At 34.6% G+C, this 23,148-nt stretch overlaps 1 protein-coding gene across 3 annotated transcripts; it reads right to left on the bottom strand.

Annotated features, from left to right (window-relative positions):
• Positions 1-1,193: 1,193 nt before the first annotated feature.
• LOC112515341 (mitochondrial Rho GTPase 1-like) lies at positions 1,194-21,804 on the bottom strand. 3 transcript variants are annotated; one of them, XM_025122100.1, is made up of 15 exons: positions 21,551-21,629; positions 21,337-21,412; positions 21,093-21,225; positions 18,338-18,487; positions 17,652-17,828; positions 17,279-17,530; positions 16,895-16,963; positions 15,896-15,951; positions 8,946-9,027; positions 6,699-6,910; positions 6,544-6,613; positions 4,463-4,575; positions 3,712-3,862; positions 2,529-2,715; positions 1,194-1,424 (listed from the first exon to the last, which is right to left on the bottom strand). In XM_025122100.1, the coding sequence occupies exons 2-15, from the start codon at positions 21,339-21,341 to the stop codon at positions 1,351-1,353; spliced, it is 1,731 nt and encodes a 576-aa protein (XP_024977868.1). In that variant the 5' UTR covers positions 21,342-21,412; positions 21,551-21,629; the 3' UTR covers positions 1,194-1,350. The 3 variants fall into 3 exon arrangements, with proteins under 3 accessions (XP_024977868.1, XP_024977866.1, XP_024977867.1); XM_025122098.1 differs by lacking the exon at positions 21,337-21,412 and having other exon boundaries at positions 21,551-21,804; XM_025122099.1 differs by lacking the exons at positions 1,194-1,424; positions 21,337-21,412 and having other exon boundaries at positions 2,559-2,734; positions 21,551-21,804.
• Positions 21,805-23,148: the final 1,344 nt, after the last annotated feature.

The raw sequence follows: 23,148 nt of genomic DNA, 5'->3' as shown, positions 1-23,148 counted from the left end.
GCCTCTTAATGGAACTATTAAGAGGTAAACAAACAACCACTAAAAACAAGATTGAGACGGCTTTGGCTTTAACAGTTAACACAACATTTGTTTCCGAATTCTTTTTGTCGATTTGTTGTCGTTTCGATGTTTTCAGTATTTAATTTTTAAAATATTCGTTTATTTTGTACATTCTCGTCAAATTCTATGTTTTAAAAACAAGAAACATAAATAAATAGAAACAGAAAATATGTTTTAAGAATTTGGTGAAAAACAAAAACACTTTTTTCTGTCATGAAAGTGGTTTTAAGTTTTTATTTGGTGTATAAATGTTCAATTCTTTATATTTCATATTCATTTTGATCGATAACTGATGGATCTTACAACTGTAGATGATGTGGATTTTAGATTTTTAAGTTAAATCGTAATTCTTGATCACATAAAAAACTGTCCGATCAAAATCAGCTGATGACACACAAGATGAAGACCTGTTTATCAAGTAAATTGGGTACACGATAGATCGGAATCGAATATTTCTTGCATAAAAATTAAAATTAAGCAAGATCTCGTTACATTTTTCATACGTTTTACCTTTTTTTATAAAACCAATCAGTATTTTAAATTTTGGTTTGTTCAAGGTTTAACCAATGCTTCGAATCATTAGTTCTTACCTTGAAGATAAAATGATGAATAAAAGAGAATTCGGTCTGAATTTCAAAAAATCATTATTAATAATTTTTCGAAGTTTAGACCGAACCTTTTTCTCCTTCATTGTTTCATCCTTTTGCTCAAATATAAATAAGGGGGTGTTTGGAATTGCTTATAAAAACAACTTATTAATTTATTCTGATGTAGCCCTAGTAACAAGCATTTTTGAGTGTTTGGATAAACAACTTATACCGGTACCAAACCGGTAATAAAGAGTTTTTAAAAAAATTAAACCATTCTAACTTATAATAAGTTGATAAGCACTTTTGTAGAAAAGCATAAGTTGTTTCAAATAAGCAATCCCAAACACCCTTGAATGTTGGAATAAATGGCTTATTCATACAAATCAAAACTCAAAATCAAGGGTAGGACCAGTTGTGGAATGACCAAATTGCCTGCCCACCTATGCATACAACCCAGCAAAAAGAAAAGAAGTCATTGGCAAGAAAAACCAACAACTGAGCTTAAATTAGAAAAAAGAAAAGAAAAGAAGGATGTACAAATAGTTACAGCATGATAAGGGCAATCTTGGAATATAGCAATTGAACATAATTCTTCATAATATACAGTCAATTATATTAAGAAGAGCAAATTGGATCAAAATTTATGATATTGATATTTGAATTTGTTTGAACACTGCTATAACTTGTAGACGGTCGGGGTTTAACTCGAAGCATTCTTTCTTGTAGCGTAGACGCGGTATGCAGCCAGCCCAACAACAGCAACTGCAGCTCCCACTGCCATGTTCAAAGGTACAAGTTGGGAAACTTTATTCTTATGCCATGTTTGGCAAACTAACTATTAGTTGATAAGCTAACTGTTAAACTAGTCGCATTTGACAAAAGAAACTAGATGATAATGCAAAATAACCTAAAAGAAAAAATATAACTAGCATTTATGTAAAATATAAAGACATGAATTAAAAAAGGTGAAAAAGCCCCAATAAGCGATCTGAGGTAGTTTTTCAAAAAGCTAGCTTGTGGTTTTATTAATCAAGGTTTTTTTAATATGCTCAGAAAATAAGCTAGCTTAAAGTTGTCAAATAAGGCCTTAGAAGTTGGAACGAAATAAAAATACATATTTTTTTATCAATATATTAAATATCTCAATTAATTGGGTTGCATTGGTTGTACAAATGGACATAGTTGCATTTGAAATATACCCTATATATATGTATATATATAGACAGACAGAGAGGGAGAGAATTGAGATTGTATAGAAAATCAAAATTATGAGAAGCACAGGAAGCATTTTGTAGCGGATGCCCACATAAGTTGGCATCCTAATTCTTAACATGGATGTTAACATATGCTAACATGGAAATGTTAATATAAGTTCACATGTTAACTTATGTGAACTTCGCTAACAAAGTGTTATTCTACGCTTTTCACGAAAACTAGATTTCCTACCGGAACTCAACCCTATATATATATATATATATATATATATATAGACTTGGGATTATGTGAGACCAAGGGTCTTTCGCGAGACCCGTAAAACCAATTATAACCCTTGGATTAGATCTACAATTTGAACATTCATAATCACAAAATAGCCACGAGACTTCTCAATAATCACAAAATTGCCACCGTGCAACTTTAGACCATTAGATCGTTAGCTTATAAAGTTGATCAATGAATATAAATTGGTCTTATGGGTCTCACGAAAAACCCTTGGTCTCACGTGAATCCAACCCTATATATATATATATATATATATATATATATATACACACACACGTGCGTGCGTGTGTGTGTGTGTGTGATTAACAAACCAGACCATGAGAAAGAGACGTAATTTTATGAATTATGAGAGAGTTTCATTTTGGAAGATGAACATACCTGAAACAACCATTAGCGAGCGATTAAGAATCCTGTGATATTGTTTTCTAGTTTTGCCAGCTTCAGTTTCAGGAATGCTTAGATGAGGATGAGCTGCAGCTCTTGTAATTCTTCGAAATATATTATTGAAGTCTCCCAATTTTGCGCTTATAGGTATAGGAGCCTCTATTCCCATATCCTGACTTACCTATACAAACAAACAAACACTATATATCATTTAACAAAGTAAACGACATTCAATAACATCAGTCGTTCCAAACAAATAATGAGTATTGAAAGTCCTGTAAGAATTATTTACGAGAATAACCATCTGACATAAAAAAAAATGCATGACCTTCTAACAAACTTAAGAACACCGATGAAAAAATGCCTCAAAATCTGTCAGAAGATCATGCATTTAAATAACACATATTTCAGGATTAATCTGTTTGGCCACTGATCGTTTATTGAAATTATTTTTCACCTTCCATAAATAAGAAAATTGTCTTGGTTAAAGTGACAGAGAGCAAATTTCCAAACACATAACATATGAAAAGTAAGCCATCATTTATTGACTATAATCGCTGAGAAAAGAAACTTGGAACGTTTGACGCTTCTTTTAAGCTTGCTTCAATAGTTATTTGTGTCGTAAGCTATGCTGTTAATTGCGCAGCAATATCTCGGATAGCGGACATTAGCAAAACAAAGGTGGTCAGATTGCGGTTTAAATTGCAGTAGCGCAATTTACCGCAATTTTGACCGATGTTTAGGGTCAATTGTGTTCGATATTAATGTTACTTTTTGGGGGGGTTTGGGATTTATTTTCAGTTTCTGTTTTTGGACAGTTGGGCTTTATTTCCTGTCTTTCTTTTATGAACACTTATCCTATTTTGCAAAATACAAAATTGCGGTCGGGACCGATATTTAAAATAGCGGTTCATATAATATTGCTTGCGATTAGCTCGTTTATGGACATTTTTCCTATTTTGCAAATGATATGTTCATGTAGGCATATTATATATATAATTATATACAACTCTAAGAAATATTATATGAACCGCTATTTTTGGACCGCTATTTCAAATATCGGTCCCGACCGCAATTTTGTATTTTCACCGCTATCACAGGCATTGGATGTAAGATAGATGGGCTCTCATCAATTCATATAAGAAGTACAGCTATAACCACTAATAAAGATGTGTACCCTCGTGGAATCTTGTATTGCAGTCGGATAAGGATCAAGGTCGTCTTTAGCTGCAACAATCAGGCAAGGAACCTCATAGCCAGTAGATTCCCCATGACTCGCAATTTCTACAAGCAATTCTGTTGCTCTTATCCATGAAGACTCCTTAGAACTGAATAACAAAAGAAAATTCAAGTTATAAATAGGGAACTAGGAGCTCAATTACAAAACCAAGAATGGAAAATTAATAAAATTCCTCATCTAAAAAAATCCAAAATTTTTGGAGTATTTAGCCGTATTGATAGAACTCAATGGTTATCTTGTATTTGAACGTGTTTATCAGTTGGTTTTATGAAGTTCAAATGTGAAGCTTTAAGTAGTTGTGCCTATGCAATAATAAGTTGTAAACTTGAGTTTCAAAATAATATGCAGTACCTAATGCTTAATAAGTTGTTTTTAATAGTTTCTACCATATGATTTATAGTAAAGATAGAAAATTTAAGCTATCAATTTCAGAAAGAACAGACCCTGAGTACATGACACAGCAGGATGCAATGATGAGGGCACGGATATCATTAGAACATATATAATTTTCTTTGAGGTCATAGACAGTGCTGGACTTTTGCTTCCCATATTAAGAAGGAAAAGATTCTAAACAGTTTTATTAACTATGTTGTAAACTAATTTAATCGAGTCAATGAATAAATTGTAAAAGTTTCTAACATAACACAGTTCATGAAACTAGATCTAAAGATTACAATGTTCTGGTCACCTGTCATGAACAAAGACTGCTATGTCACAGGCTGCCAAAGCATCCTTCTCAACCAGCAACTTCTCAATCGCCTCTTCAGGTATCTCTCGCAATATCAAGGTTTTCTTCCTTCCCTGAGAGGAACAAGGTAAATAAGTATAATCACAAGCCGGGGGTATTCATGGAAACAAAACAACTGCTTTACTCTTTGGGGTAGAGATCATTATGTGTACATCTTACCCTTCCCAAACCCCACCTCCGCACCAGGTTCGTTTAGTTTGGTTTGATTTGATTTAACAAGGAAAATGCCAGTTGATTAAAGGTGACATGTCATACAATTAACGATCAAGAAGGATCCTGTGCTATTAACCCATGTATTATTCAGTATGCAATACCAAGCATGATATTTTAGTCCATACTATTATATATATGGTTAGAGTTTCTTATGTGATATAGCAAAGTTTGGAAGGAATTATGAATCTAACTTTATGTAAGGAAATGTAAGTTGGTGAGAGAATTGTGAAGTAATACAGTCTGTAGCTCTTAGGTATGTTTTGTACAGGTTTTTTGATTCTGACTATATCTCTTACAAGGAAAAAGAAAAAATAGTATGCAAGTATTAGCGATGTCCTTAAATATGGAGTCTTTGTTGACATGAATAAATAACAAATGTATCCATCTTAACCCTTTTAAAATCTGTTAAAGCACCTCTAATTAGATTTCATACTCTTAACAGATAAGAGTGAAAATTTAGCTAATGGAGGCCCCCCCTCCCCAAAAAAAAAAAAAAAAAGTTTCCCTGCTTTTTCTGCCAAACCAACTAAAAACTTGTCCTTCACTTTTGGTTTCCATGTAATAGACATTCCCTGAGCATGGGGCCTGATTTGGACTATTCTCCAGACGACAACTTTGCAAATCTTCCCACACCCAGAAAAGGAGTCAGTTATCTTATCCTTTTGGTCTAGGCTTTTGTTATAAAAGGAGTCATTTATCTTGTCCTATTGTACAACTGTAAATTCATAAGAGAAGAAAATCTTAGTAACACCCGTGGAAGAAGGAATTTGCTAAACCATTTAAATACTCCATTTTTTATTTCTTTTCCTGAATCTTACTATTACTGTGCATGTGTGATTGTTGATGGTAGTATTTTTCATGGTTCTCAACTGATTAACTAAGATGGGTATTTGATAAAAACATAAGACACACTTATCAGACACACTTACCCTTGTAAGCTCCTAAAATCACATACTATACTTTTTACTAGATCAATTTGGAACAAGAAAAAACAAAAATCAGGTAACATACCCAGACATCTAGTAGTTTCTCACATCGAACAATGAAAAATCTAAAGTGCTACATAGGCTTTTACTTTTCAAACGAATTTGTGATGACAGAAGAAAGATTCTAATATGCAACATGCTGTGATGTACAATGATCATGAGTGGGATCAATGACAAGTGTAGCCTGCTGCTTTGACAATTATAATCATCCACCAATCTTATTATATGAAGCTCAACCCTATTTCAAGCAGCATGTCTGTTATACAATGTAAACATGTAATGTTTCAATCAAGTAACTATCTGATATTAAGAATGAAATATGCCAAACTGGGATTCGGAAAGAATAATCTGATGAGAGTATGCTACACTGCACGGTCGGTAGAATTCTTTAAGAAGCTACCACAAAAAGCATCTATAAGACGCAATGATTATCCTCAGTAGGAGAGATTGTGAAGAAGTAAACACAGGATTAAATATCCTCTAGGACAGATTCAATACATAGAGATCGACCAAAGGCTGCACTAAAAAGGAATTTCAATGGGAAAGACAAATCGTTAGACACATGGCACCTTCCCAGTCTCCTTCTTTAACTAATTATTAAATGTTCCATTTTTTGTAGGTGCATATGTTGCTAGTGTAGGCTCTTAACCCAAAGTGCATTGGTACATCATTATCGTGCAATCGCCTTTGAAATTGTAAGGTAAAAAATCAGGTTTTATTCAACCAACCAACATACTCGGATCTTGTAACTAAAAGCAAAAAGAGCACATGTTCATACAGGCTATCAAGCTGCATAGCATGGTGTTAATATATTGCACTTACATCAGGCTGATCAACAACATTAACTGCATACCGCTCCTCAGTGGTTGGTGTATAACCTTCGGCAAATGGCCTGCAATTTGAATGATAACAAAAGGTTGTGACGAAAAGCATTAGCAGCCAGCCAATGCAAATAATTATATTATTCAGATAACAACCTTCCAACAAAAGAATGCAACAGTGATGTCTTTCCAGCCTCTTTTGGTCCAAAAACAAAGCACTGGAAAACATTTCTGTCTGAGTGTTTCTTCTTGCGGTCTACACGTCTTCTCCGAGTAACACGGATTGCAGAAGAGGGATCATCAGCATAGCCAATGTATATGAGATTCTCGACACCATGGACTGGGTCTAGAAGAATCATAAGAGCCCACTGCACCCACAAATGTTTTAGCAAAAATTAAAAACTCTCTTATTGACCTGCTGTTACATACAAAACCTTTTGTATGTGCATATACAAATGGAAATCTTTAAATGTTCAGTTAAGTATGGCTCAAGATTCAAGCTCATTTAATGAAGGGAAAATGCTACTTCACATTAAGCATTCATAGAACATTTTTGGGTCGTCAATACTTAAAAGTAAGCCAATTAAATGCTATTAACCAATATACCAAATAAATAGACGGAAACAAACACTTCCAGTAAACAAAGTAGGAGGAAGCAATTTGAATACCAAATAAATAGAGGGAAGGAATTATAGAAGGTAGAAGTTCACTAGCAATACAGGGAGAAGTAGAGAAGGAAATGCCACTCTTCCCTTATTCTGTATAATAGAAGCCAAGAGAAAAAGTTATCCTGTTCCATAGTTCCTCCTCTGACCTTATCAACAGATACAGAAGCAAACCCAGAGCAAGAGAAGCATGTCAAGTATTAGATTTTAATTTACTCCTATCTATTTGACACACCCATTTGTCAGCTTGGTCTCCTAATCCTTCCAAGTTCCAAATATATACATACGTTTCTAGATCTTGAATTATCTACCATTCCCTCTTATAGGCAGACTGTGAAAATAGGTCATAACTGCATATTTACCTTCATAATATCCTTCCCACTTGTTTCATTAACATCAAACCATTGATAAACTTCCCCAATGTACCATTTATGATATATCTCAATTTTAAACTTCAACCATAATAAAAAATGATTAAAGAAGTTAAAATTTTCAGTTAACAGCAAAGAGGGGCAACCAGATATTAAGAGATCTAAAGCTCTCATAACTTCATGTTGAGTTGCAGTATACACTTGATTTGTGAAATACACAAATATGCTGACACCAGAAACATGACAATTAGCTGTGCATAGATTCTCAAATGAACATAGGCAAGTAAGAACTTGCACATCCGTGCAGAACAGAAACCGTCTTACATTATCAAGCTTATGACACGTTTTACAAAATAATGAATCACATTATTGTTTTCCCTCCCAACATCAGGATGAGTTTCACCTCCACAAAGAATAATGGTAATTAAAAATAATTGAATTGTTTCCCATAGTTATTCCTACACAATGATTATACTTGGATAAAAACATGATCAGATCAAGTAGGCATAACAACTGGCAAAGATTTAAAATAACAGACAACTTCCACTAAACTAGAAGCATACTTGCGCAATGCAGCGAGATACATTTTGACTTTAATGTTTCGTTTTATTATTTGTCCCTGTCGATTTTATAATAGTTTTGTATGGTTTTGAGAAAAGGATAATGTTTTTATATTTGAATAAAATATTAATTTGAAGGCCCTTAAAAATTTATATCGATATTAGTGTCAAATTATCAATTTAAAAGTTCTCGTTTTTTTTGTATAATTTTCTTAGTTCAATTTTTTATTATAATCTAATGTAGGTTTAATAACAAGGTAATTTATTTTAGTTTTAATATTATAATGTTTTTTATAAATATAATTTTTAGTTCAATTTTTTTATTATAATTTAATAGGTTTAATATATAATTTTTTTATAAAGATCATAATTAAGTATTATGTTAGAACTCAATGATTATCCTAATTATATATTAGAATCTTTATATTTAAAAATAGATGTTTATCCTGTATTTGATTTATCAGTTAGTTATATGAATTCAAACATATAGCTTTAAAAAGTTGTACTCATGCTCCATTACTTGTAATCTTGAATTTTAAGTAATATGCATCATTAAACAGTACTTGATGCATTAAAAATTGTTTTTAAGAGTTCAATCCAAATGCTTTATAATATAGTATATAGATGTGTGAATTGTTAAATATCTACTGGTAGGGCATGTCATCATTCAAAGATTAAAAGTAGAAAATTCCTATGAGCTAATGGTCATAGTAACGAGGGTTCCAAGTTAACCTCTTTTAATATGATATCAACTAATATTTTCAACTTAAGAATGAATCATGAAGCACTAAGTTAGCAGACCTATACCTCTGACAAAAACCCATCAAGTGAGAGCCCTTCCAAGGCATTCTTCTCGGCTGCATTTGCAAATGGTGCTTCACTCCAAGGACTGAAATGTAGAATCTGATTATAAAACTAATGATTTGATTGTAAAGAAGAGCATTAATGCTTATGAAATACGCAATTTAAAAAGCTCAAGCCAGAAATTTGCAAACCAGTTACATAATTTGTTTCGTATATTCATTTCTGGGTTTATATATATAGTTACAAACCAGTTCCAAACAATGAACGACACCTTTTATCACCAAATGAGATAAAAATTTGAGAGCTTCTATATCAAAATAGAAGAGGTGACTATAGCATTCCAAAATGAATATTATCCTTCCATTCTTATTAACTTAATCTGTGTTGGAAAGCTTATATCTCTTATCTAAAAATAGAAAATATACAAAAAGATAGAATACAGTCATAGACCAAAGCAAACCTAAGCACAATAATGAAGCAACTCGGTAAACCAAACCCAAACAAGTAATATTCAACTATAAGAAAATTGGAATCAGACAGGAACAGGAATTGCACTGGTGTTGGTTCACACCAGCAATAACAACCCCAACGACAAAAATAAAACAAATTATGCCTCTTTTAATGATATAGGACTAGAGTTGTACAACATCTGGAATGGCCCCAACACTTGTATAGAAGAAATAGTCTAATCAACTTCTTTTTCTGGAAAAAGGAAGCGAAAAGGGCACCAAATGAAAAACAGAAACTAGAAGGATTGGTGCACTCTTATCTTTCAAGGGGGAAATAAGCAAATCCATTTTATGCTCAACTTTGTGTGTATTTCCAGCCTATGGCTGGGTTAAACCCAATTGCCGTCACTGAAACACCAGTGGTTAGTTTATACCACGAAACTGAACCAGAAATTAGAATTTCTTTTCAGATGAAAGACAACAAGGGTCGAAACTCAGAAGGTTTATTCAAGACTTTCTTTGTATTTTAGAACCAACTGAATCAGAGAACCAGCAACAGTAAAATCATAGAATTTCATCACTTTGATCATCTCAGTTCTTAATTTCAAACTAAATGAAAAATATGAACAATGTTGCACTTAAATTCGTCAAAACTCAAATTTTAAGCATACAGGCAGATATTGTATTCTACCAAAACGAAAAAAAGCACAAACAAAAGGTGAAGGAAAGAACCATTTGGCTTGGGACATGGAAGACTGCAAGGTCCCCTAGGTGTTTAAGGTTGAAGAACCAATCTAACTTTTTTGTGTTCTAACCCCTGTACATCAGAGTTTTATTACCCCATTCAAAATATGCTACTGAAAATAACCCTTGCCAAAATACTTTGCCTATTTAAGAAAAGATTAGAGTGTGATTTTCAACAGAAAGTAAATCTGGGGGATAGAAGCTTAAAAGGACAGAGCAGTTCCCAGTTTCCTTGTACACCCAGGTACTTTGCACAAAGTGAAAAGGATAACAATGAGGTCATAGAAAAGAAACAAATCCTCTCAATTATTGGTGCACAGCATAGGAAAATCTCCATTTATATAAAACCTATCTTCCAAAGATTTCCTCTTAAACTTGGATATTAGAATTAATAATGCCAAACTTGACAAGAGAAACATAAATTCTGAACTGCAGAACTAAACTCTTATGTAGCAACTACTATGATTTTCACCTTTATTCACATTTTAAAATTTTCAATAACCAAAGGAAGAGACAGCCTTTGGCAACTTTTTCCAATTTCAATTTTGTGCCAATAGTTTACAGAAATTAGAAAACCCAAGGCCGAAGTTCCTAAACCAGTCTTCACTTGAAAACATGTGTTCTTATTTCTTAATGTGAGTATCATAAGCTCTCGCCTTCAATACTCTTAGCAATTGATCAATGTCATTTATATTGGATCTATATAGCAGCACAACAAATTCATGTCTTCTTATAGGATTTCAGTTAACACAAGAATCATCATCTCCTTGACAATCACCTACAGGCTCTCTTTTTGGCTCCTTTCTCCACCCTATCTCACTTCTCTCTGTCTTCGCCTCTCTGCCACTCGCTCCTATCTCTATGTCACTCTTCACTCTCTCTGACACCACCCTACAATCCCACCTTTACCACCACTCGATTCAGATCTGGGGTTGTATAAACATCCATAGAAGGTAATTTTTAATTTAGGAAGTAAAATAAAGTATGAAATTTTCATGTGTCTATTTGACAAGAAGAAATAGAGTGATGCACCATTTGGGGAACAGGAAAATTAGAACACTAGAAATCAACAACCATGCCATGAATTTAATGTTTAATCACCCTTTTCACAGGAAAAGGAAAATCTCCAAATTTTCAGCTTAGCCCCAAACAATTAGTTTTGTAAATTTCTGCATTCTCAAACTTGGATGTAAGCTATTACAAAAACATGTTTCGTTCTTAATCCTGCTTCCTCATACAAACTTAATAATGAGTTGTTAAGTAAAGGCCAATTACTTTATTATCATATGGCAATTGTAATGGTATATGCTTTATCAACCATGAATTTTGTACATCTGCAATAAAGACTTCAATGTAGATGGAAGCAACTTTTAAGCAAGGATACATGAACACATTTCATATTACAAACTATTAGCCCCCACAAGCAACACTTACAGGTGTTAAAACTTAGTCAACAAATTTGAGTGCTTCTGCATATGTTATGATCCCCACGTTCTAAGACTGTGTCAACAAAAGATTCATGTTCTTACATGCGTTGACAATTTGTCTGTTGCTTATGATTTATCATTACGATATGCATCTGGCCACACAGGAATATCGACTTGTTCAGTCTACCTGATCCCATCTCACCCTTCTTATGAGATATCTATTGAACCCGGGCATTTTACTAGTATACAGGAGTAATGAGCAATGGCTGCATCTAGAAAAGGCACAGCACATGGTCCAAGCCCAAAGAATGGCTTGCCGGTGGAGGTGACATGACTAGCAAAGGCACTAGCAGAAGCCTTGATCTGGTAGAGGCACTACTCGAGGTACCGGATATGCTAAGACCGAGTGCCACTATTGTTACGAACTTGATCATTAGTGTGAGAATTTGTGGAACCCCCATATCACTCGCCAAAAGAGCCCGTGAGGAGAAAGGAGAAGTTCCAACATATATACAAGAGAAATGGTCCAAGTCTAGCCGATTTACGACTCCAACATGCCCCCTCCAACATAGGCTAGATGGACAAAAATTGTCCCAGGGTGTCAAGAGGGGGTTAACCAAAGTGTCAAGTCCCTAGAGTGGCAGACCTTATGTCTGATACCATGTGAGAATATGTGGAACTCCATATCACTCTCCAAAAGAGCCCTTGAGGAGAAAGGGGAGGTTCCAACATATAAAGTCTAGCCAATGTGAGACTCCAACAATTAGCATGCACATACTGCTTCTACTTCTAATGTGCAGTTTATAAGAAAAAGATTGATTGGGTCTAGAAGCTCCAAGCTTCTTAGAAGAAGAAATAAAGAATACACCAAATGAATTACTAACATAATAGTCGAGTAATGTAACTTTCCTCGATACATTCACCATTTCTTGGACTACAGGTTTTGGACAATGATGTCCAAACTATTATCCAATCGTCCCCAAACCAAATTGGCAAATGGTTGTATTATTCATGTAGGCAACAATCATTCCCTAAACCTAAACCCTTAACTCAATCTCCCCAGTGTTTTTTATATGCGTACTTTTCTTTATAGTCTCTTTGTGTATAACTAAAATTACCAAAGAAATGAATTGCTTTGTAACATTATTTTCAGATTGTTGTGTTTTCTCGGAACTTTGAACTTCTCAAATGATTCATGTCTTGATACTTAATGCCTCAACTAAATCATTCTTCCTTCGAACATTGGGAGAAATGACAATTAGAAATTGATCCTCTGTTCCACATTGCACGTCAGGTCAAATTTATTGATAGTTTAAAGTATGTTGTTACGTTTGTTAATGATTTTCCCAAATCATCCGGGTTTATTTACTTCTTTATCGTGCAAAAATATTTTTTGTTTTTAGTCAAATTTTGTGCCTATTGTTGATGATCACCTGGGTTTATTTACTTCTTTGTCGTGCAAAAACATTTTCGCATGATAAGGATGACTTGTGATGTCGACATTGTCATCTCTTAAATTTAACTCCAGGTAATCCATTAATGGAAGTTTTCACCAAATCAAAGTCATTGGATTTGGTAGTTCTCCATGGACTTCTCTCTTTAGCCCTTTGTATATGTTCAAAAATGGGTGTGCACCTCCACTTAAGGGTGGATAGACCGTCCACCCAGTGCCACTACCCACATGCTTCTCAGTATTGATTCGTATGGAATTAGCACGACCCGGCGATCAAATTTCAACTGTCTCAAACGAATTCACCAACATGCCAAATTCACATTGCAAGTAAGGAATCATGGTGAAGAATGTGTGTACCCATCTAATATAACCCGCAATATAAAACAGAATGAGACCAGTTCTTGTGATTGCTTCAATGCTCCAACGAACGATGACGAAGTCAATTGTTTACATCCTAGATGTCACCCATTCACCCTTATTTGAATAAAGGGAGGTCAATGTTCTAGAAAGTGCTAGACACAACTAGGCAGTCGATTGAACACCTATCATGTGATTAGCTAACGATGATAAAGCAAATTTTTACGCGAATGCATTACATGGTGCAACATTAATGTATATGATATGATTTATATAAAGCAAGATGGATGTTGAAGTTACCTTCCCAATGTTCTAGAAAGTGATAATCGAAAGTAGGCAATCGAGTGACCTTCTAGTACTTAATCGCTTAACTTGGGATTAATGGACACTTAAGCGAAAGCATAATTTTGTTTAGATCATGTAAAGATAGGAGACATTTTTAATACTATGTCACATTAATTATAAATTTATAATGTCATTGTTTCATTAACGCAACAAGTCAAAAAAAAAAAGATTCCTTAGGTCAAGAAAAATTGATTGATGATCTCAAGTTGAGAAATCTCAACTAATTCCCACATAAACTTTTGAGGCACTTAATTCAACAATTACTTCCCAACAAAGTAACATAGGAACTCTCAGGCGGCCATTTAAGCGTCCCAAACTAATCAAAGGAATGGGGAAAAGCTTAATGCCTAAGTGCGGACGCTTAGGCGGCTTTAAGTGGGGAAAAGAGATATCCAACCGATATATACTACTGACAAATCGAGAGTGTCTAGACCAAGTTGATCTTATCCTCGACTAAATTGAACACCTAAGATAAAAGCTCTATGTGCTCCTATTAGCATAACTTGGGGGACCATTGTAATTGTATGTACTCCATTTGAGAAAGTTCCCACCTCAAGTATGTCGATGAAACCCTGCCAAAGCAGCTAGGTCAAACAAAGATCCATAATGAACATGCATGCATGCATATGAAACTTCTAAGGAGCTGGTTTTAAACCTAGGTCAGGGTTCATTCTATTCATATACATTTGATCTTTCTTTCTCAATCTTCAGCTTCTTCCGATCTTTGAGCACGAAATGCAATCCAAATCAGTCCCTACTATAAATACAAGTTTTACTTGTAATAGAAGATGTGGTTGTCGTTAGCTCATGTTGTGAGATGTTGGGTCAAGTCCAAGAACAAGCAACAATCCACAATTAATTTCACTAGTATACTCAGCACTAGCAAAAGATAAGGTTAAAGCTCTATAATGCCACTGCAAGGCTCTAAGATGATTGTGTGGCGCCGACAAAAGTCATAGACAACAGTACAAGGTTCCTGAGGTGTAGCAAGACCATACTGGGCCTCTGGAAAAGTCATAGGAGTTGTCGAGGACTGGAAGAAGTGCCAAATGGATGTGGTAAACAGGTCTAGCATCAGCATGGCCTGGGTTCAGGTGTTACTGGCACGCTTTCGACACTATGAAGATTAGAAGCTTCCAAGTCACCTAAGAACAAATGTGGCAGCTAAGGACTGTGATTCTCTACATCAGATGAGGTGTTGTCTGGGTAGTTAATAGCATGCTATAGCCACGCTATAGCGGTGCTATATCGAATAGCGGTCCCTCAACAAATAGTGGTCAAGGGTTTGCAGTCTAAAATAGTGGCCGCTATTACAGCTATTTTGATAGTAAATAGCTGTCCGCAATTAACGCTATTTTTTTGACTGTTTTGGACCCTTTTGTTGGACTAAATATTTTTTTAGTCATTTGGGCTTCTGTGTGGGCTATTTAGAGTGAAGCCTGCAAACAACAACTCAACAAGGAAACAGATTAAAGGAGCAATTAAATTAGGTCAAACACTCAAACTTTGTATCGATTCCAAGTTTCCAACATCCAGGTCTAAAGTCCAAATCTCTGCTCAAAGTCCTACTCGATTAAGAATATGTTTGATTCCAAGTTTCCAACTTCCAAGGCCAAAGTCCAAACACTCTCGACAATCGACAATAGACATGCTCGATTAAGAATCTATTCGATTCCATAGATTTTGCTCGACACACAGTCGACTGCTGTGCTGATGGTGGTTTTAATTGTTTGACTTGAATCACTTGATATGTATATATATATATATATATATATATATTTATGAGCATATGTTTTTACCGCTATCTCACCACTATAACCGCTATTCCAAATCAAGGTCCTGACCACTATTTCCGCTATCGACCGTGTTAACTACTTAGTATGTTGCAAAGCTTTACTAGAGCATCAAATCTGTCAAAGGCCAAACATTATTGCCAGTAGAGGTAGCTCTCTCCTAACACCTGTCTCTAATGCTCTAGTACCAAGAAACCTAGTAGGTGGGTGGGTGGGTGTCGTGTAACAGATGGGTCGTGGGACCTGTGTAGTCCAATCCCAATATCTGAAAACCTACTTCTGACGTGTAAAATAATAATGATAACAAAAAATATGAGTAGAGAAATAGGCATCAGTAAAATAATAATAACAATGGAATAATGTAGCATCGAACAAGTTAAATTACTTCTCTGGTGCAGTAGAAAAGAGATCCTCCAGCTCGTGTGCATTAAGAGCCCCATCCTGATTAAGAGATTATCAAATTATCAGTATCTTAAGATATATAATGAAAAACGTTTAAACACACATATACAAGATTTATCAAATATTGTACACATCATGTGCAAAGTACGAAATGTAAATTGACCAAGTGGGCAAAGCATCAAATAAGCTACATAAAAAAGAGTTCATAGATGTGATTGTGTTTATTCTATAAGACTATAAACGAGAATTGTATTATCAAGACAGAGTTATCAGGGGTACCACCCTTACAGAAGCAATTCTTCAAAGGAAATCAACCTTACACCCAAAATATAATAATACAGTCCGTTGAAACACCAATGATGAAGAACAAAGTACGACAATATACAATGCTTATATAAGCCATGCCACCATTATCTAATAGCCAAACAATCTTCCTGATTATATTACCCTTGGTTTTACAAATTTAGCAAAGAGTAACCTTTATAAATAAAGGTTGTCCTTGGAAGTGGAAACCTACTGGCACAACAAATGAACAAACTTACAAAATTAAGCCATATAACAGCTCAATTAACAACATTGGCTTCAGTTTACAACTGACATAGAATGTATTCCAAAATGATATTAAAAAAAGATGGAATTAAGACTTAAATTTTGATATACAACATCAAACAAGTGAGGATGAAGTGAAGTTTTGATTAAGATTATAACCCTTCTTATTAGGCCATGGAGAAAAGCTGGTAACATAAACAAATTGACAGGTACTTCATAAAGAGATAATTCCTAGACAAACCAGTTCTCATAATAATCAGAAATTGAACTAAGAATAATACACATGCAGAAAAGTTGGTTAATGATTCGTATTATACGGAAAAGAGAAACTGAATTCAAATTGTGATTATTCCACAAAATTATCATGAAATGAAATAAGAAATCATCTATATATGATAAATTAGGTCCTGCAGAAGAAGATGCAAGAACTTACACCATCAATATCAAACAGGGAAAAAACTCCTCTGAGAAATTCCACAGCTTCACTTGTCAGCTCCACACTCTACAAAATTAATGCCAAAACCACTAACAACGTCAAAAAGAACCATATGCACCTATTGTTATTGTGGAAGTTAAAATAAACCTCATGAAGCTAGTACAGTATGCTACCAGATAGACAAATGAACATCAGCCTATTTTCACCAAGTCTATTCCAACTATATTAATATCACATAGAGAACTGATATTGATCAGCATCGTCTATACGACTATATCAATGTTTCAACCACATGACAAGTTCCATCTAATTTCAGCAAACACATATACTGCAAGCTCTCACAACAGAAAGGCCCCACATATGCACACTAACAAACATCACCTGATCTGGAGTTCTTGTAATAGGAGGCAGAAGCTGATCATCACAAAGTCGTATATCATTGTTGTACCCAAATTTCCTTAGAACAGTCCATGTTGTCTCCAATCGGCCTTTTTCAATAAATAGAGCATGTAGAAAAAGGAAGCCTGTCAATGTGAGACCATTCTCATTGACTCCTTCAGGCAGCTTTTCTTGTACAACTCTCTTTACACCCACTATTTCCGAGGGTTGCAGGGGAGCATTAAAACATTTTACCTGTTCAAAATTATATAGTTTTAAAATGTTCCACATTTACATTTCCAAGAGGAAATAAATAGACCACAACCACGCTTCTACTCCAAAAGCTAATGGTGTTAGATATAACAAACAGAAGTACCTGGAAATCATTCAACTCTGCATCACTTAGAGCACCATCTCTATCATGATCACATAGTATAAAGATCCGCTTTAAAGCCCTGACACAACGGGGTTTTAAGGTTTGTGCCTCCTGATCAAATAGTGGAGCTGTTGGATGAAGCACAGCTTTCTGCGCATAGTAAAATACCTCTGGAAGCTGAAAATAGAGCACAGAACAAATGTGAACATTAATAGTGCTGGTTAACCTGGAGATAACTTTCATTGTGGCCAATTAGAAGTCACCCACAGGATGCATGAATATTGATCTTCAAAACACCATTTACAAAGTCTGACGTAAATTTTAATCTAGCTTTTTGGTAATGAGAGCATATAAAATTGCACTAGGGATTTTTACGTGCACTTATGCTACCAAGAATAATACGGGAAGTCAGAAACCTAAGGGCTTATCAATAAAGATAAGTGAAATATGGAGCCACTTAGAAGTCAAGCCCCCGAACCATGTGTGTAAATCCCTTAAATCCAAATTGAAGAGCAGCAAAATTAATTTCAAATTGTGGCATCAGGGACAAACAGAAAGGCTCTAAATTTAAATGGATTTCTTCTGCAGCCTCATGCTAGTACAAAAATGCAGATTGAAAACAAAATCACATAACTTTAGGAAAGTATAGGAAACTGAGTTATATGACAGATATAAAAGTATCTTACTTGAATATGTTTGAACGCTGAACATTCAATGCAAGTTTCAATCTCCCGAAATTGTTGCATTATAGGTGACATCACCTGCTCTAAACTAACTGCTTGCTGTTCATCCCTTAAATCCAACTTACAACCAACCACTATGACAGGCACCCTTACCTGCAGACATGCATACAAACAATATTATCAACCAAACAGAAGCTGCAAAAACAAATGCAGAGACTTGATGAAGACTAAAGTCATCGGTATACAAAACCTACAATGAATAATTGTCCCTGTATGAGTTTGGGGAATGGCTGTCTCTGTTACCTTCCATAACTTCTCACAAACGTCTTATTTCTATTGTTGTTTGCAATTGCGTTCACTCAGTCAAGCTCAACCAAGTGGTTCTTTAACATGCTTGGAAGGAGCAAGATATTAAACTTCTGTAATAGAACAAGTATCTAGTGCCACGGCCCAACTTCTTTGAGTCCATATATATTACACATGCATGCACGGTGTTCTAGAAACTCCCTGCTTAAGTCCACTTAAGCTGCCTCCTAGGCATTAAGCGTCTTCCCACCACTTAGTTAGAGCAGCTTAGTTAAGCATCCCACACTACGATTAACAACTAATAACTGAATTAAACACACAAAAGGTCTAACAAGATTAACCAAGCTAGATAGAGACTATTCGGGTTTACCCTAATAATCGGATAAACAAATTAAAGGGTATGTAGTTACAAATTAATTCATCATAATTCATAAAATATTCCGCATAGTCATGAACATAAAGGCAGATCAAGTAACTTTGTGATTATTTATCTAACCAATAGAAAATTGTTTCTCTGGTCCAATTATGAATCAAGATCACAATTTCTAGAATTCTACAGAATCTGTATGATATGTAACTTGCAAAGTGTATTTATTTTGAATTGTTTAATATCTAGAATTGTGAGAGATGTTAAAGCAAGATGTTAAAGAAGAAAGTCAGGGTCATTTAGGGTATGATCTTAAATGAGGTTTTAATTAAATTCACAACCTCCTCGCCTATTACAGAAAAATGGCTTTATACTCATGAGAAGGTCATGGATTTAAATAGAATCTCATTTAAGGTTATATACCTAAATATCCCAAGATAGCCACTACGGCAGAAAACCCAAACTCGTCCATGGAAACCCATCTTATGTATGCTTATAGTCAAACTCAAACAATGGAGTCATTCCTCTTTCTGAATGGCTTCTCAAAAGTCGAATGGTTCTCTCCAAAATCTGCTAGTTAGTTGACAATACGAGACATGTCTAGAAGATCAATATTTGATTAAGAAAAAAACACCAAGCAAGTTGATGCAAATATGATGGGGTTGATATCCGCATATATACCTATGGATCACCATATATGATTGATGATATATCATTATGAATTTATCAATTTCCGTTTATTGTTTTTAATTTCATCTCCTACATCAACAAATATAGACAAATGTTCATGTGGGTAAGGAGCTCATAGAGGTTTGCAAATGGCTATATTTTAGTTTTTATTTCTTAACCTCTGTAATTTCTTCGTATGAAGATATGGTTGGATTCTTTACTATGTCCAGTGTTCCAAATGATGGGATAGCCTTTGCTAATGGAAATAGTTCAAATTGAAGAAATAAATCAACTTTTCAATAATGTACTTTTATATAGTTTTGTTTGTCAGACATGAGAATCATAGGCGTGGAAAAAAACAAAGTAGAGCTAAAAGTCAAAATACTTGTATGTTTATTTAAACCTGAAAATTAATATTTTAATTTACGAAATAAAGAATAACTTCATATAAAAGCAAAAACATGGGAAATCTCATAACTTCACTTTAATTAACTTATATTGTATGAGGACTATCTGAAAATTTCACAAAATTTACGATGCATCACACGTCCATAAATATATTTTTGGCATACCATGCTCAAGTACTTAATGTACCATGTACCAACTCATACCACACATAGGGTGTCTAAGCAAATCAACCCATACAATGCATCAAGTAATATTGGCTTTGCTTGTATATGCATCTTTGATTATATTATAAGTGATAAAGATGTTTCATTTCCATTGTAGTTTCGATAAGTTCTCTCGTTGTTAAGAAACTCATAGGCATCCATCATTCAGATCATGAAGCATCCTAGAGGCATGGTCTGGTCCAGATAATAGCCATACAAGTGTAGAAAGGTTCCAATGCTAATTTGGCGGTCACTTTCAAATAGGTTATTCACAACCAGCTACCGTGTTTTATACATAAATATCTCATTTGAAGAAAAAAAAGCATTAGTTGTAGCTAGATATAGTGCTAAATGAGCAAGTAGCATGTCCTACCCAAATGTCCTTCACAAGTAAACATCGGTGAACTGCTTATTTGTTAAATTTGCTTTACTAGCAAGGAAAACTCCCTTATTAAATTCACAGGACATAGATTCAAATTCCTCTCAACAAAAACCATCCTCTACAACATGGGATCTCACCTAAATAAACTTCCATTTGGTGGAGCTAGTCTGAGATAGATCGGCATTGAGAAGTGTGACAGAAAAGTTTAGAAATTTATATGCAAAACTATAACCACACATGTACTCCAGAATTATATAAAAGAAAAACAGGGTATAATGATAAGAGTTATGAAAGTCCATCCAAATAAAGCCAAGCAGACTGTTTCACATAGCAGGAGATGCTCTCACGAGTAGAGGTGAACAATACATATTAACATCAAAAATCAGACACGGTATAACACACTTATAATAATAGTTCTCATACCTCTAATCTTCGAAGTTCGGGAAGCCAAAAAGTACTCAACCGATCAAGAGTAGATGGTTTATCGCACGCATAAGTAAGAACAACAGCATCAGCTCCCTTCAGTTCATCAGCAAGTTTGCCTCTATTCTCCATACTAGAATAAGAGCATCATCACCCAAAATATTCAGATGTCACCACCATAATTCACATTTCAAGATGTTCAACTAATTATTTCAAGATATTCCCGAGTGTCCTTATTACTCACGTCATTCCAATTAGAAACTCATATAATCTGACTTGGATAAATCAAAGCGCTTTCTTTTAAACAAAAGGCCTGACTTCTGCCAATACAAAATGAGATATAACTACATCGACTCTGTAATGAAGTACTAAAAAGTTTAAATTGTTGAGTTTAAAATGTATCTCTTCTTGGAATGGAATGGGATGGAAGGGAGGGAGTATTGTTCAGCGTCGAGTACCTAGCAGACGTATCAATGACCATGACGGGAACACGGTCGGGGAACATATCCTCCGGCAACCTGGTCGGAGGCAGAGTCGGGGGAACATTGGTCGGGAAAGCTTCGGCAGCAGCAGTGACAATTAGGCTGGACTTTCCGGTGCCACGGTCACCGGCAACAACGATTCGAACGGCGGTGGGAGAGTTGGAATTGGCAGCAGAACCACCTCCAGCCATTGTCACAATCGGAGCTCCTGGTGAGGCGGCTGGTTTTTGGGTCTCCTGTCTCGTGCTGACGACTAATAAAACTAAAACTGGAATTCGTTTGCGGTACACTTGTAGAAAGGGTTTCCTTGAAAGCTCGATATTTTTCCATATTTATTTATTTTGTATTAATTAATTAATTTTTCAAATAAATATATAAGTTTCATGACTTGATCCAAATATATATATATATATATATATATATATGTGGTTGGATTCACGTGAGACCATATTTTTATAATTGGAACTTCACAGCAAAACATTATAAAGGTAAAAAAATTGAAGGTTCACAGCAAAATCACTGTGAATGTTACGTTCACAATGTTTTCCTGTGAAGTTTCAAGTCTAAAAATATGGTCTCATGAAAAGATGTTGGCCTTATATAATCCCAATTCTACATACGTAGCCATAGGTTCATTTGAGAAATGTTTTCCTGTGAAGCACCAGATAAATTCTCGCATGGTATGTTGAAGATAAAAGGGTAGTTTCGTAACTTTTACAAATAGGTGGCAAAACAAGTGCATATGTGAACCTGTGTGATTCAAATGAATTATATGTTCACATATGAACCCGTGTAGTTCATATATGAAATATTTAACTTAATCACATATTAACACATGTGATTCATATATGAACTCGTGTGATTCACATATGAACTAATTAATTAATTCATATGTGAACTAATTAATTGATTCACATATAAACTATGGATTCACAGACAAAGAATCATGTGAGAAGGAGAATTAAGTAGAGAAGCGTAAGAAGTGATCTGAACTCTTTATTACTTTTAATCTCTTGTTCATCCATGAATTGCGCTTCTTACGGGAATTGATGTGGTGCATCTCATCCTAATATGCATCTAAGGGTGGAAATTTCTTCTTAAGATTCTCATATTAACTCTACTTCTCATCAGAACCCACTCTCGGATTCACATATGTACTTACAGGTTCACATATGTACCTGTTTGCCGCATATTTGTAAAAATTACGACACTACCCCTTCTTCTTTTACTTGTATACTCATACGTTACAACGAGATATAATATTTTATAGTCAACTAAAATTAGAAAATTAATAAAAATTCTAACAAAAAATTCATTTTTATGTATGAACAAAATTAATAAGGTTGCAGGCATGCATTAGAGAGTGCTTGCAACCTTATTAATTTTGTTCATACAGAGTGCTTGAAACCATACAAATCTTTTAATTAATATAGAATAATACAACAAATAAAGTCATATAAAAACCAACTTTCTCGGTTTTACTTTTATTCGTAAGTTGATTGCTCTAAACATTGAAAAAAATGTTTATACTTGTTGGTCCTACACGGATCTACAAGAGTTTATAGGTAACAATT

The sequence above is a fragment of the Cynara cardunculus genome, assembly GCF_001531365.2.
Source record: "Cynara cardunculus var. scolymus isolate 2C chromosome LG 7, CcrdV1, whole genome shotgun sequence".
Lineage (NCBI taxonomy): Eukaryota > Viridiplantae > Streptophyta > Magnoliopsida > Asterales > Asteraceae > Cynara > Cynara cardunculus.
This window is presented reverse-complemented; position numbering and strand designations above follow the sequence as displayed.

Coding starts and splice junctions, on each gene's coding strand:
- LOC112515341 (XM_025122098.1), bottom strand. CDS start 21,765: ATGGCTGGAGGTGGTTCTGCTGCCAATTCCAACTCTCCCACCGCCGTT. Junction 17,531..17,651: donor CAGAGTTGAATGATTTCCAG/GTACTTCTGTTT, acceptor AATTTTGAACAG/GTAAAATGTTTTAATGCTCC. Junction 1,425..2,528: donor CTCGCTAATGGTTGTTTCAG/GTATGTTCATCT, acceptor TGAACATGGCAG/TGGGAGCTGCAGTTGCTGTT.